Here is a 14,558-nt window from a genome sequence, read left to right as displayed (position 1 = left end):
AATGGCATTCCTCTGGATAGTTCCTTAGGATCAGCGAGTAAAAGGCATTAGGAAAGAAAAATACTATTATTTCTGTTGTTTTTTAAAAGAGTGGTTCTATCCTACGTGGCAACTGCAAATGGCACGAGGGAGTTCTATGTTTGTTGTCTCTCTACAGTCTCCAGAGAACATATATTTTGTTTACAAGGCAAACCATTTATAAATGCCAAACCTTGCAAATTCTAGCTGGAATGAGACCAGGAAATATCTCCACTGCAGAGTTTACCCGTGTGGGCCAGTTCTGCCTGAGACTGTCCACCCTGCAGAGACACCCTCTGCTCATATACACATAAACATGCCCATACAAGGTCCTGGACTTGGCAATGCGGACCCCTTGCTACACCCCAGAAGTTTCCAGCGCTATTTTAAGAACTTGTTTTGTTGTGTCTTATTAGCAAGTCTGTGTAATTCCTGATCTTCCCAATGGTCTTAGTCAATTAATTTAGTGCGTTAAGGCATTTCTGGCTCCACGTGCTCCTCACTCCCATTTACTCCGGCCTGTGTCAGAGTACACCCCAGCCCAGCTGGATGAGCCACCCCTATTTTAGACACAATTATTATTGCAGCAAGGCGCAGTTTGAGTGCATGACAGTACAGATAGCATTTCAGTAGCACCTCATGACCCTGGGAAGGTAGAATACGACCTTAGAATTCCTGTTGCTAGGAATTTCATGCAAGAAAGCTGACTTTCATGGAGCTCAGAGAGGAGCCTCCACTCATCTCCCCACCCCAGGACAGCCACACAAGGGTTGCTCCAGCCACAGGTGGCTGTGGCTCCTTGGAAGCTGGCTGGCTCCGAGTGTTACCAAGCCAGTTTGTCACTGTTGTGTCAGTTCTCAGTGATGTGGGGAGGGCACCTGAGATGAGGCGCACTGTGGCTTATCCACAATGAAGCAACATTGCCAAAGCATTGCTGCAACAGGAGCTCATATGAAGAACGAAATACTTCCAAGTGCCTAGATCCTCTAAACTGCAACAAGCACCGTTGTCTTTTAGGATGAAACCTCCTCCCTTCTGCTTTGGATTGGAGAGCAATATTAGAGAAGCTGAAAGACAACAGTTTACCAATTAGTTACAGAACAGCGTACGTTCAGCCACCTGATGACAAGACGCTGCTGCCAACCACACCTGGCCACCAACATGCCTGATGTTATTCATACAGCCGTGCCTTCCTCTTCCCTCCATGCCCTCGGCCAGGAGAGCAAAAGGTGGAGGAGAGCCACAGAGGAGGAGATGCGCAGGGCTCGGGACAGGCCCATCACCGCTTGCTTCTGCTGCCGGGTAGGTGACCCTGGCTTCACACCTCAGGGCTGCTTGAGTTCATAGGCGAACCAGCCCGGCTTTAGCATACAGTGAAAGCGTGTTCATGCGGCCAGGGCTCAGCCTCGCCATGAGTGGGGCAGCCTCGGGGCCGCGGCCTTCGCTTAGGTCGCCTGCACCTGGCTTCATATCCCGGCCAAGATGGGAGGACCCTCCGAGGGTGCAATCCGGCAAGCAAACCGGAGTCTTGCTCCTCAGCCCCGGTCTGTGCACACGCCTTCGTTGTGCCTAGCCCCGCCACGGCCACGCCGCCCGTGTGACCCTCCCTGCGCGACCGCGCGTGTGTGTGACTGCTTGCGACTTGTGCCGGGGGCGGGGTGGGCAGCCTCCCTCGGAGGACCGGAGGTGGCTGCGGGAGCCGCTCTGTCCCCTCTCTCCCGGCGCTCTGTGGTTTAAGATGGCGGCGGGGGTTGAGGGGGCGAGTCCGTGAGTCCCAGGCCGGAGCGCCGCGGGGGCGGCGAGGCGGGCGGGAGCCGCCGGGCCGCGCCGAGGGGAGGAGCGGGAGGCCGCCTGCCGGGCCGGGGAGCGGCAGTCGGCGGCATGTGAGCGAGGGCCGCGGCCGGGAGCGCGGCGATGGGGCAGCAGGTGGGCCGCGTCGGGGAGCCGGGCGCCGGGCTCCAGCACCAGCCGCCGCCTCAGCAGCAGCCGCGGGGACTGCGGGGGAGCAGCGCGGCCAGGCCAGCGGGCCGCCGGCGGGAGGCGGCCGGGCGCACCGCCGAGGGAGGCTTCAATATCTTCACCCAGCACGGTGAGGGGCCGGGCCGGGGGCCGCGCCGCCGGGCGGGTGGGAGGGAAGGGCCGAGGTGGGGAGGCGGGGGGCTGCCCGCCTGCGCTCTCCTCCCGCCAGAGGATCGGGTGGGGGGCTCGGGGGAAGGGAACGAGCCGCCCTTCCTCCCTTCCCTCTTTTGTTATTGTTGGTTTAATTGGAGGAGGAGGGAGTTGCGGGAGTTGGCGGGGAGAGTGGGCCAGTCCCTGCCGCCGCTGCCACGTCCCGGGGGATGCTTGCCTCGGCCCAGCCCGGAGCCTGGCAGCGAGCTCGGGGCTGGAGAAACTTCCCGCCGAGCTGGGGACGGGGACTCCCCGCCATCCACAGCAGGAGCGAGGTGGCACCCCCGGGAATCAAAGCTTGCAGTGCTTAGTGGCTGTCACTGCGGCCGTTCCTAGCTGTGTTTACAAAGGTAAACGTTACATGTGCTTTATCTTTCGGTTTACTGAGGTGCTTATAACTTGCCTTTCTAAATCTATAAGCCTCTGTTGCTATATAGCTCCGGACAGAGCAAACGATTTTGTTTTGACTGGGGTATTATAGCTGCCATCTGATTCTCAGTTGAAGTTTTTGCCTATCCACTTCTATTCTTATTGCTGTAAACTGATACCAGAAATGTTTAATGCAACATGATTAGTTTTTGTAGTCTCTTAGGAGGACCTTGCAACTTCAAATTCCCCTTTCTAACTGTGTTGTTTTTTTTTTTTTAAATCTATTTGGCAACATCTTGATGTAATGCACAAGTTTTGGAAGGTATGATCAACTGAAACGTGTCTGCCTTGACAAACATGTTGAGAATAGATGCGCGGATGCACCTCTAATCCTAAAGAATTGAATCTGCTATGGAGAGCTTGGCTGGTTTGGCGTTAGGCAGGAGAGAGATGTCAGTGTTTATAGAGCAAGGCTGCTTCTGACAATACATATTTTCTTTTGCTCAATAGAATGAGCGTAGGCAAAAAGATTAAGGAACATGCAACTAGCAGTCTAAATGTAAATATCATCTGCTGTGACTGCTGAGACATAAGTATCTATCAAAACAAGAGCGCAGCACTAAATCTGGTTCTTAAAAATCTCAGTGTTATCACAGCTTTTGGGTTCAGGGAGTTCAGTATCAGTTTTAAAACCAAAACAGAACTCCATGCTTGCTGAAATGCCTGACCTGCTATTACTACAATTAAAATTAAGAGTTACTATTTTATTGCATCTTTCAACCATAATATCATCAGCTTCATGTTTTACTCTGTCATCTTTGTATTTTTGTACTTTAAAAAGCACTTTGGCAAAAACATTACTATAATAGATGAACACTGTAAATTCACAACATTAGGAACAGATCTCAGAAGTTATGCACATACCCTGCTTCTTTCAGTATGCTGAAGTCTAAGTCTTAGTCTTTAGTAGCAGAGCAAAGTTGATGTATAGACTGCTAAGTGTGACTTAGCAGTCAAGAGCACTCCTGCTAATGACAAACTGTCTGTCTTTTTGCGTTTTGGTACCAAGATGACTATTTGGTTCTTGCTCTCACAAGGCAAGGACAGAAAGGACGTTTGTAGGAAGTACGGTACAGCATGTGGGGACATGTAGTTACTTCAGAATAACACAGTGGAGACTGACTCAAGTGCATCTTTTCATTTATTGCTGTGTGTTTTAGTAGTAATTTAGTTCAGCATCCTGAACAAATCCTTCTAGTTCCTCCCTCCACCCTACTAAATTTTAAAGGTAGAAGGTAGGGAGAATTATTTACACACAGTGGCAGGGAAACGGAGAGAAAGAGCTTTCTTAAGCATGCATGCACACCAAATAGATGAATTAGGTGCTCTGCCAGCCCTTCTGCACTGTCTTCCCTAGACCTACAAAGAAGAATGAGCCTGGGAAGCCATCACGCTCTGAATAAAACTTCAGCGGCGTATAAAAAGGACATTTCTCTGTGGTAACAGTGATTGTATCTTTTAAAATAATTACTATTTATACTGCTTAGGTTATCTGCTTCAGCAGTAAGGTAATGGATATCATTTTACTTATGTTTCTGTTGCTTCTGTTATTTTCTTTGCAGACTATAAAGGAAGATGTGCCTGTTGAAAATCAGATACAGCTTTTTATTCTTTTAGAGTCTGTAAAGGGTGTGGGTTTTTTTGGCAATCGAGTTTTTGAGAGTTTCAGGGCAGTCTTCAAACTCCCATCCCACCTTGGTGTTTACCTCAGCCATGTCAAATTGTTCCCTGATACCATGCACATTTTACTGGAAATGAGTGAACAACTGCTATTAATAATCTGTACCAAATGCTACTCAAAGTTGTATACTTGGATTTAAATACTTGTCTTGGGCAATAACCAAAGATTTTTGTCGTGTTCCTGAATCTGGAATTCGCTTCCTTTCTCACAGAAATTGTTTTCTTGTGACTCTGACTCCCCTTGTCCGAGAGAATTTTTTTTTCTTTCAACTTCTATTCTTATTTTTCACTTATTGACCTTTTCTCCTGGTTTACTTAACCTGAGACGCAGTGGTTGCTGGCGATATTACTTGATCCTGACTCCTCTTTTGTAGTCATTTCTTTCTGAACCTGAGCCTTCCATCCTGTCTCTAGGACGTGTATTCACAGTGTATGAAAAGTGATGGAAAAAGCACAGGATTATGGGCTAGCCCTCTTGGACCAGCGACTAAACCAGCCAGTCTAAGGATGAGTGTTGATTATTTACCTTCCTTGGCTTTCCTTGATATGTTGATTGATGTGTGGAAGACCACATGTTGACTGTGGTAGACCTTTGCAGGTGTAAGTCCTCGCCTTAGCTCATGTTGGCAGATTTCATACTATACTATGCTAGGATTGACGTGAACCTTACTGAGCACTCTTGCCAAAGTTCATTCTGAGGGGTTGCTTCTTCTGGATTGTTTATGAAAAGGACGGAAATAAACAATGTTTCCAGCCTCAGACCCATTTTGCTACAGGATTTTGAAGAAAAAAACGATCCTGTAGCTTGTGTCAAATCAATAAAGTGTAAAATGCTAGGCTACCAAAAACCTGAGATGAATGTTTTTATGTGACTAACTTGAAGTGTAGTGGTCCTTGAAAAATCGGGAGATTGAGTTTAACCAGTTTGTCCCAAGGTTGTTTGCTGTGTCACAATTGTGTAGAAGTGCTACAGGTATACAGGCACTACCTACTTCAGGATGTACTTCTGGAAGAAGCAAGGAATTTGAAGATGTTTTCTGCTTTATAGAAAGAACAGGGAAATCTGCATTGTGGCATCTCCGTATTCTGTCATGAGAACAGACCCCTAGACTCCTGGGGGTTTCAGCTCACCATAGCACTGAATTCTGTGAGCACTGCTATGAAGTTGAGCAGAAAAGTCCTAAGCAAGGTGATATACTGGTGTTAGCCATGGAGCAGAATTCTCTGAGATGCAAAAGTTAGTCATGGATTTTGCAGTCTTTTGCAATTAGCCCTTCAAAGTGCCCCATTGCCAGCATTCCTAGCATGTAATCTGTGACTTATAAAATCAAGCAATGGATCATCAAGCATCTTGGTTGCTAGTAATGTACTAGAAAGGAAGAGTGTAAATCCCATGTACACTGCCTCAGCATTGACTAGTACCACAGGGACAGCAACTCAAGAGGGAGAATCTGGAACGAACACTAGTTATGATCAAATTCTTACAGTTCAGTGCAACCAGAAGAGGAAAGAAGTACGTGGTGCCATTAGAGGATGAGCTTGCTTTCCCTTTCAGAGAAGGAATAGGGGAGAGAACAGGGTAGTAGGTTATCTCCTTATCCTTTCATTAGTTTGAGGGAAGGGGTACAACTGATGACAACCAACAACTTCCAAGTTGCATGGGTTGTACTTGGCTCCTCGTATGACCTTTGAACAGTGACATGCTCTAATTTTCTTTCTGAAGAGCAGTGATAACTACCTACTGTACCAAGATATTCTTTGGAATGGTGTTAGCATGCTTTTCATCTCCGAAAAGAGTTGCTGAGTGTTGTAGAAAACATACTGCAGGAAAATCAGATTATTTAAATCCTGGCTGGGAAGCCTTTGCAATACCTGTTTGTAATACTGCCACAGTTGCCTTGGTGATATATTTTGGGGTAGCAGAAGGCTTTGCCACACTTGAGCTTTTGATCCAGCAGGCACAGGACATTTGTTCCCTGTTTTGTTTTCTAGAGGAGGAGTTTAGCAACCTTTTGCTATGTGCATCAAGGTCAGGCAAGATAAGCCTATACTTTTAAAAATAAAATTATCATTAAAGCTCCCCTAAGGCAGTTGGAGTGCTATGCCACATGATAAAAACATTCTAAAATAGGAAGAAGCATAAATAACACCATCCCTTTGAAATTCAGTGAAACTGAAGGGCTGGATGCAGGAAAATGGAAAGAAGGAGAGAAAATAGGGTCAGTTTAACAACTGCACTTTGTGGTCTGCCTAAAATGTTCTTTATTTTTCATCCCAGTGAAATGCAGCAAGCTCGGGCCAGAGCTACTTGCCCGCAGACTTTCCTGTCAGTAAATGCCCTCTGCAGATGGAATATAATCACTGTATTCAGTGATTGCCTGACTCTCTGTACTGTAAATCAGAAATCTTGTGGGACCATAATGTATAAATAACTCTTAACTAATTATTTGGGGAATAAAGGATAGTTCAGCTAAGTGTCTAGAGGAACATCTCCTGTAGAACATGAAATTACAGGCATGTTCTCTATTGCATCATTCTCAATGATACCTAAATTATTCCTGCAGATTCAGTTGCATTCAGTACTCAGTTTCGTACCTTGTCTTAAGTTGGGATTTTTGCATACTGTATTTCTTAAATGAGAGGACTTTACCAACTTGATGGAAGGGACGATATAATACAGACTACTGATCTGTTATAATTCCTGGCCTGTGTATATTTCCTATGTCCTTTTCACATAGGCGGGGGAACATAATCTAAAGAAGGTAAGACTGAAATGAAGTTACTTCAAAAGATGTTAGTCAGAACTAACTTAAAAATCAAATTTCAAAGCCCAGGCTGGTTTCTCAGTTCTCCACATGCAGCAGATGGTGTGGTACAAGTTGTTCTAGCAATATTTCACAAACTTGGTATTGCTTGCAAGTGCAATGTTTTGCAAAAAAAAATTTGTAGGTTTTTTTTTTTGGAAATCGGGACATGGCCAAGTGAACAAATCAGTGGAAAGTGAATGTGTAAGCTATTGCACACAAAAGCAAATTGTCACAAGTGGCTTAAATCATCTTTTTTAATCTAGCAGGACTGACAGCTCACGTAATTAGAGTTGGAAGATAGTTGGACTCTCTCCTAGAGATGCTGTAGCAGGGTTGGCTTCAGGAATATTTTATGGCTGGTACTAATTACAGATTCTGGGACAGTAGGCTTGGAATCATGTTTTCACTGGTGTTCAGGAGAAGTGACCTGTTCTGTGACCCACTTACTTCAGCATGTGTCATGTTTGTTTGTTCTTAAAGCAGACCAGTCCTTGCTGAAGTCAAATCATACTTTTTAGATGGTTGTTTTGTAGATAAAGCTAGATGATCGTTAGCATGATTTGTTCTAGCCCATTTCTCTTAGTGGAAACATTAAGTTGTGACAACTACACTTATTATCCCTAAACTGTCTTCTAAATACCGCTGACAGCTGACTAGTTCACACTCATAAGAAACTGTTAAAATCCAACTAATATAAAACAAGAAACAGCAGTTTATACTTATTCCAGTAGGGATGCATGTGAAAGTTATTAAAAGCAATGTAGTTTGGTTTTGTTTAGTTACTTGCCAAGTTCATTTTCACCTAGTTGTATTTCAAAAAGCCAGGGATGGATGACCACAGCCTAAAGCCTCGCCTACGTTATAACTGTTTCAGAATCTGATATCCTAAATCACTGCTTGCATGGTTAGTAGTTCTTTCAACAGTATGTAATTATGAGTGATGCAAAGCTTGGTAGCTATAGTGCAAATGACCCCTTGACCATCACCTTGGCCCAGGTGACTCTGCAAAGTAGGCATACAGGTTCCTTCTTAACAACATTCAGAAGAGTGTTTACTGGTAAAGAATTATTCCTCATAGTTGTTTAGACCACTGGCAGTCTCTCCTTGCCTCAACACAGCAGGAAAGAAACAAAAGCTTGTGCTGAGTGGGGTAACATAGTTGACTTGTTGTGTCTTAAGTAATGGTTCTTTCACCATTACTGCATCATCCCTGACATTTCTCTGGTTTTGTGGTTATGAAATACTTTATTTCAAAGGCCTATCTTGGTATTATCCATCGAGATTATTCTCTCTAGAATAAGTGACTGTTACAAAACCATTGAGGCTTCCTGTTGGTAACACTGCAAACCACAACAACAATGCTTAGTTATACTACCCATATCTGCTTAGGAAGTTTCATGTGCTTTGTGGGCTTTCTATAAAGACATGTGCATCTCTCAATATGATTGTTTATCTGCAGTTGTGTATAAATTAATGTTTTAATAGGTGGCTTTCAGTATCAGCCAAATCAGCACAGGAATGTCAAAAAACAGTAAAAAAATAACTTTGCCTTTTTTGAGGGGGAGACAAAGATGAACAGAAATACTTCACTAAGAATTGAGTTGGTTTTATTTCAATCTTCTAGTGCTCTTTAAAGGCCATTTAAACATATTACTTTTAAGACTGAACCTTTTCAGAAATTCCTTTCCTCTTCTCCTGTCCTTCCCTCCCAAACATTTTACCTCCGTAATCTTACTATGATACTTCCATTAGAAATGTGCTAATGTGCTAATAAACTTGGAGCTTCACTTATGTTGATTTGAAAGTATTTTATGACAATAGTGATGGGAGAATTGGGACTACAATTATGTAAGAAAAGTAGCTCTTCGGTGAAGGAAAACTTAATTTTCTATAGGGCAGTTCTGCATCCCCTCATCCTTTAATTTGTTAATGTTACTGGTTTGGATTTTGGGCTCTTTCCTGGCTGGTTTGATGTTTTTTGGTTGTTGTTGTTATTTAATGCTAAAGTGAAACTGAAGTAGCTTCTTGTTATAAGCTGTATATGGCAAAGGTATAGGAACCATCTCCTGCTGCTGTTGAGGTTAAATTAGGAACCAAATTAGAGGACAGGGAAGATGAGAACATTCTGGATTTGTGACCCTATGCACCTCCCAGTCTATTTCTCCTTCCTTTCTCCTACAATAATCCAAACAACATAGCATCAAGCATGTCTCTGCTGTTCGTATTTGTCATCATCTCAACTAGGATATGTAGTATGAACAACTACGGAGAAGAGTATCTCCAGAAAGACAGACATGCTGGAGAGGAAAGAACGGGAATAAGGAAAGACTGGAAAAAGAGGAAAGGGTAAAAGATGATCTTGCAGCTTCTCCCTAATAGTGCATTTCGGCATACTGGAGACTGTATTTTGACTGTTCAGCTTTGGCGATAACGTTTTAAAATACAGTCTTGGGTATATTTAGAACTGTTGAATGAGACAGGTGGGCTTTCTCAACTGATCTATGGTAAGTTAGAAGTGGATTACTCACCGATGTCCCTGTAATAGGCAGCGTACGGCCTGGGGGGCTTCCCCACATAGGCTAGACTATTTCAGTTGGAAGGGACCTACGATGATCATCTAGTCCAACTGTCTGACCAGTTCCGGGCTGACATAGCTGATGACTGGTATCAGGCACAAAAAGATGAAGAGTTCCAAGCTCCTAGAGCACAACCAAATGTTAATTTGCAGGACTGTTCATTTTGGGGAGGAAAAACCCACCAACAAGATCTGCTACTACTGTTCCCTTCTTACCAGAGGCAGAATCAAGTACAACTGAATAGTGAATACACATACACAATCTTTAGAGTTCACATGTGGGATTTACAGTGGGTTGACAGAAGATACCAATAATCACTTTTGTTAAGTGTGCTCAGCACCATGGCTAATTTTGAAACAGCTGTCAGGCTTGCTTCTAGTTGAAAGAAATGATACTAATATTGGGTATTATGGTGGTAGTATGTAGCATAGCTCATGAAGTGTTCCTGTTTTTGAGATTCCATACTCAATTAGACCCATAATTTTTGGACGAGTTGACTTTAGAGAGTAGTGTGCCTGTGCAGAACATAGAGGAATTGCAAAGCAAGGAAGCACTTCCTCATCACAAATCTGTGTACACACCAACATGGCCTAGCTTAGAAGCTTGCTTAAATTTTGTCATATCCGAGTAGATTAGTATTACCTCCTACATTTACCCTAAACATTAGGGGTCTAAAAGGTGTTTACAGAGCACAGGTATGTTTTCTAGACAAAAAGCAAAGCCACTTGTACATTCTAATTTTGTAGCCACTAGATTGTGAAGATAACCCTTCAAACCCAAGCTGGAGTTTAAATTAATATAATGAGGCCTTCCTTAGCTTACAGGGTCAACTCAGTTTCTCAAGATTATTTTGAAGCCTTTGCTACTCAGGGTTCATTTTGCTAACCAGCAGTGTCACAGAGTTAACAAGACTGTTCAGTTTTACTGCTGCTATTCAGAAACCTGTGGGAGCCTGTGGAACTGATGAGAATATCAATTTTGTGTTGCTGCTCAGAAGAGCCAAGAGCAGAAGTAGAGACAAGATACAGCTATATTTTAATGTCTCTGAAATGTACTTAATAATAGAAGAAAACTAGAAAAATTATTTGGATCAGTCTTGAAGGGATTTAAAAAGAAGTAATTTTAAAGTGTTATTTCTGGTCCAACAATCTGTCAGAACTTGCAAATTAATGAAACTATGGTGACTGTTTTAGCAATAAAAAAAGTCTGTTTATAAAACTTTTTAAAAGCTGATACAAGTTATGTCATCTGGGAAGAGTGAAATGGACTCTTCTTAACCTCTTGAAATAGTGGCATAGCTTCCTTCCTCCATTAAGTCACTGGGTGCAGCAGAACTCAAGCTTATACTGGCCTGAGCTGGACTGCATAAGCATGGACTTACCACTTGTGTTTAATGCAGTTTTTTCTTAGAACACGGGTTTGAATTGTAAAACTTTATGTCCACAGTTCACTTCAGTACAAGCGAGAGAGAAACAGCATCCTTTGTCTGAGAGCTGATCTGTGGTTCCTTTTCACCTATAAATTAAGCTTTTTCATCTTTTCATCTATAAACCAGCAAATAAAAAACTTCAGTCTAATAGTTGGCAGCTGTCAGGCTCAGATTTAAGATACTAAAGTTAAAATAGCACGTTCTTAAAACTTGAACTTTAAATTGCTGAACGTCCTGCCTGTGCTCTTTAGAATATTGTTGATATTAATAGAGTTGAGACTTGGTAAAGTTACTCTTAGAATGGCACCTTGATCAAAGCATTAAGGCTGCAGTATAGGCAAGACCATGAACAGATGCTTTGAAAGTTGTTTCTTTGATCACTTTGTGGTTTCAATTCTGGTGTGTTTTCAAAGCTGCTTTTTTACTGACTTGATTGGCATTAAGTAAGCCACAATGAGCTTTATCATTTGTGTCAGTAACATAAATTGTGAGAGCCAGCTCTCTTGCAGGCCCTGGAGAATTCTTTACGCTTTCTCCTGACTAGGAAGATGAGTGGGGTTTTGGTAGGTTTTGTCGTCTTTTTTTGAGGCAGAGAGATGTATACAGCTTGGGGAGGGATGAACAGTGCTTCTGTAATTGATACCACCGTGAAACCTGTGCTCTGGCCCAATTATGCAGTGAAGCACAGGGAAGTACTTATCCGCTACTCATAAATTACATGCTTGTTATTCAATTCAGGATGATACTTTTTGCTTTTACTTAGTTTTGATTTATGGCTTTTTTTTTTTTAAATTCCAAGAGTAAACAGAGAAAGCAGAGGTACGTTATCAGATTAAAAAAGCTTTGTCTAGAGATCCTTAAAATAAATGAGAAAATGGTATCTAGTGTCTTGCAGTGCTAGTATTTTGACCTATACTTAGTTTTTTCTTCAGGATCTCAAAAAGTGGATATTAAGGATTGCAACCTAGCTGTGAGAAAGGAGCTGATTTTTCATGTTGGAAGAAGCTGAGATCTATTGTTTTGCATAACCTAATAAATTTGAGTCTGATATGAACTACAGAAGAACAATTAGCCCACTTTTCGTATTTTTTTCTTCCAGAGGTGCATTAGATGGCTTAGGATGGATGTGCAAAATCAGTAGATGCTCAAATGATGATTTGAGTAGCCTGCCATAGCTATCCTGTGAAACAGAAGTCTAGCAAGTTTAATTCTTGCTTTTGTCATAACAGTACTAAATCTGTTTTGGTAGATTTTTTTTTTTTTCTGTTTTTAGGTTATCATAATTAAGTATATTTAACTTCTTTAGGGGTAAAATGTTTAAAGGGGGCATTGCCCTCTAAATCAGAGTCATTTAATTATGTGGTAATTCCTGTACTTTATCACCTAGTTAGAAGTACAGATATGCTTTGAGAAGTTGAAATAGCCCACATGCCTAAGTCTGTCAAACCTAAGCTTGCCTGTAGTCTTGGAGAGTAGTTCTAATTCTTTCTTACTCTGATGCGAATAAGTCTGTATAGCTTCCATCTATTTTTTTGTCAGATGGTTAAGCTAAATTTGAATAAGACACTTGGTATGTGTCTATCAACACATGAGCTTGCACCATGATAGTAGAGGTGCAGTGACTTTCTGCCTGCCTTGTTAGTGTTTCTGCTAAATAAAATGTTTTTCTCATTTTAGGTGTTGGTGGCAAAGCATATAACTGCTTCTATGTACAGCCTAGCTCTAGAAAAAAGCTCAGTTGGCCTCAGTACCTGCTCAGCCACAGGTGGATGGACTTAGCCCTGGTATTATACTCACTTGCCTTGTGGGCTATGGAAACTGGCATGCCTTAAGGCAACATAATTATAGGATGTTTAGACTCAGGTGAGCTGTGCTAGTTTTCTTGCTTCACACATGGGGGAATGGTATCCCCAGGTGCTGATTATTAGTGTTTTCTGTTGTGCATCAGCTGCTACAGAACTACACTGCAGCTGGTATGCATGAGGCATTGCCAGTAAGTATTTTGTTCCTGAACAAGAATACCACTTGACTAGAAGGAACCTCTTAGACAGCCTTTCTGCTTTCTTTAGCCTTTCCCTCTTCACAGAAAGCTCACCTTGTTATCTTTGAGCAGGGAAGCAGGCTTTGAAACGCGTGCCGCATTGTCAGCGGGGAGCAGGTGAGTATGAAAGAGCACAAATCTCATGCTGAGCAGCACTAGCTAGCGAGGGAGTCTGGGCAGAACACAGAAAGCTGTGTGAATTTTAAAGTAAGAAGGTAGAAGGATCAATTGCAGCTACTTACAGAGAACATGATTTTCTAGCCTACCACGAGAGGGTGCTACAACGCTTTGACTAAATTTATCCATTGCTAAAAGGTTTTTCTGTTAGGAAAAGTGAAGGGTGTTGGGTTTTTTTTCAACGTTACTGTGTTACAGTGAAGAGTGTTTTAAGTAACTTGATTTATGAAAGCAGGCAAGATCCACATATCAAGAGGCAGATGTAGCTGTCTTAAGTTTTAAGGGAATACATGTTTATTTTGCTTTGCCTTTAAGACCTGAACTGCTTCCTTTTTAGTTGTTTTGTTCCTTTTGGGCTTTATCCTAGATAACTTCATCTGCCAATAAGAGAGATTTTCCAACTTGTTTATGTGTAAGCAGGCAGACAACCTTTCATGCATGAAAAGACATTAAATCTGATACTTCTTCTGGGTAGTCTGAGCCCTCAAATTAAGAGACACTTCTTATTGCTTCTGTGCCCTTCTTATCTGTAAAATGGCAATAATGCTTGCATGTTTTACAGAGGTGTTTAGACTTAACTTTTGCATAAACACAGAAAAGCTGTCTGTAGGCTAAATGTTCAGTCATGTCTCTTTGTGTAGGCTGTTAGAGAAACATGTGTTTGTTGTGGTTCTAGCCTGTATTTCAAAACACTTGTGTCATGATAATAGGTCTGAAAGAAGGTTAGTGTTTGTGTTAATTGTTTGACCTGCCTTGAAATGTAAACTCAACGTTGTGTGCTTTGCTGAATGTTATTTATCAAACTTCCATAAAGAGACTGAAGCTACAGTTAATTAGCAACAGATAGAGAACTTTAATATACTGTGTTTGGTTGTTTGGCAGTAGAGCGATACGAACAGAAGAGTGAACTGCAGTAAGCATTCATGCAGTTGGGTTTTTGGCTGGGAGACAAGATCTCTGCAAAGAGATCCTAAACCTGGTGTTTAGGGTTTAGGCATGTAAATACAAAAAATAAGATCACCTGACACTACTGTTGTGTTCATCATTGACTGCTCAGCTGTGGGGTAGTAGTTAAGAGTAAATTGGGATGCATTTGTGTTTTTTCCAAAAGTCACTTATCATTCCCTTTAGTACTAGTCAATGAAAGGCCACATTAAAAGAAACACATTAATCAGCCCTAAAACAGACTACTCGAAAGGAGATGTGAAAATCTGTTTAAAATACAACCAAGC

General features: G+C 42.3%; 1 protein-coding gene across 4 annotated transcripts in view; it reads left to right on the top strand.

Annotated features, from left to right (window-relative positions):
- Positions 1–1,497: 1,497 nt before the first annotated feature.
- The window catches only part of ABL2 (ABL proto-oncogene 2, non-receptor tyrosine kinase), a gene marked incomplete at its 3' end in the record, with an annotated part of 45,266 nt that continues 32,205 nt past the window's right edge, over positions 1,498–14,558 (top strand). For all 4 annotated transcript variants that reach the window (XM_082003226.1, XM_082003225.1, XM_082003224.1 and 1 more), the window contains exon 1: positions 1,498–2,107. In XM_082003226.1, the coding sequence (XP_081859352.1) occupies positions 1,933–2,107 (175 nt within the window). In that variant the 5' untranslated portion in view covers positions 1,498–1,932. The remainder of the gene's footprint in view (positions 2,108–14,558) is intronic.

The sequence above is a fragment of the Phaethon aethereus genome, assembly GCF_964289735.1.
Source record: "Phaethon aethereus genome assembly, chromosome: 8".
Classification (NCBI taxonomy): Eukaryota; Metazoa; Chordata; class Aves; order Phaethontiformes; family Phaethontidae; genus Phaethon; species Phaethon aethereus.
This window is presented reverse-complemented; position numbering and strand designations above follow the sequence as displayed.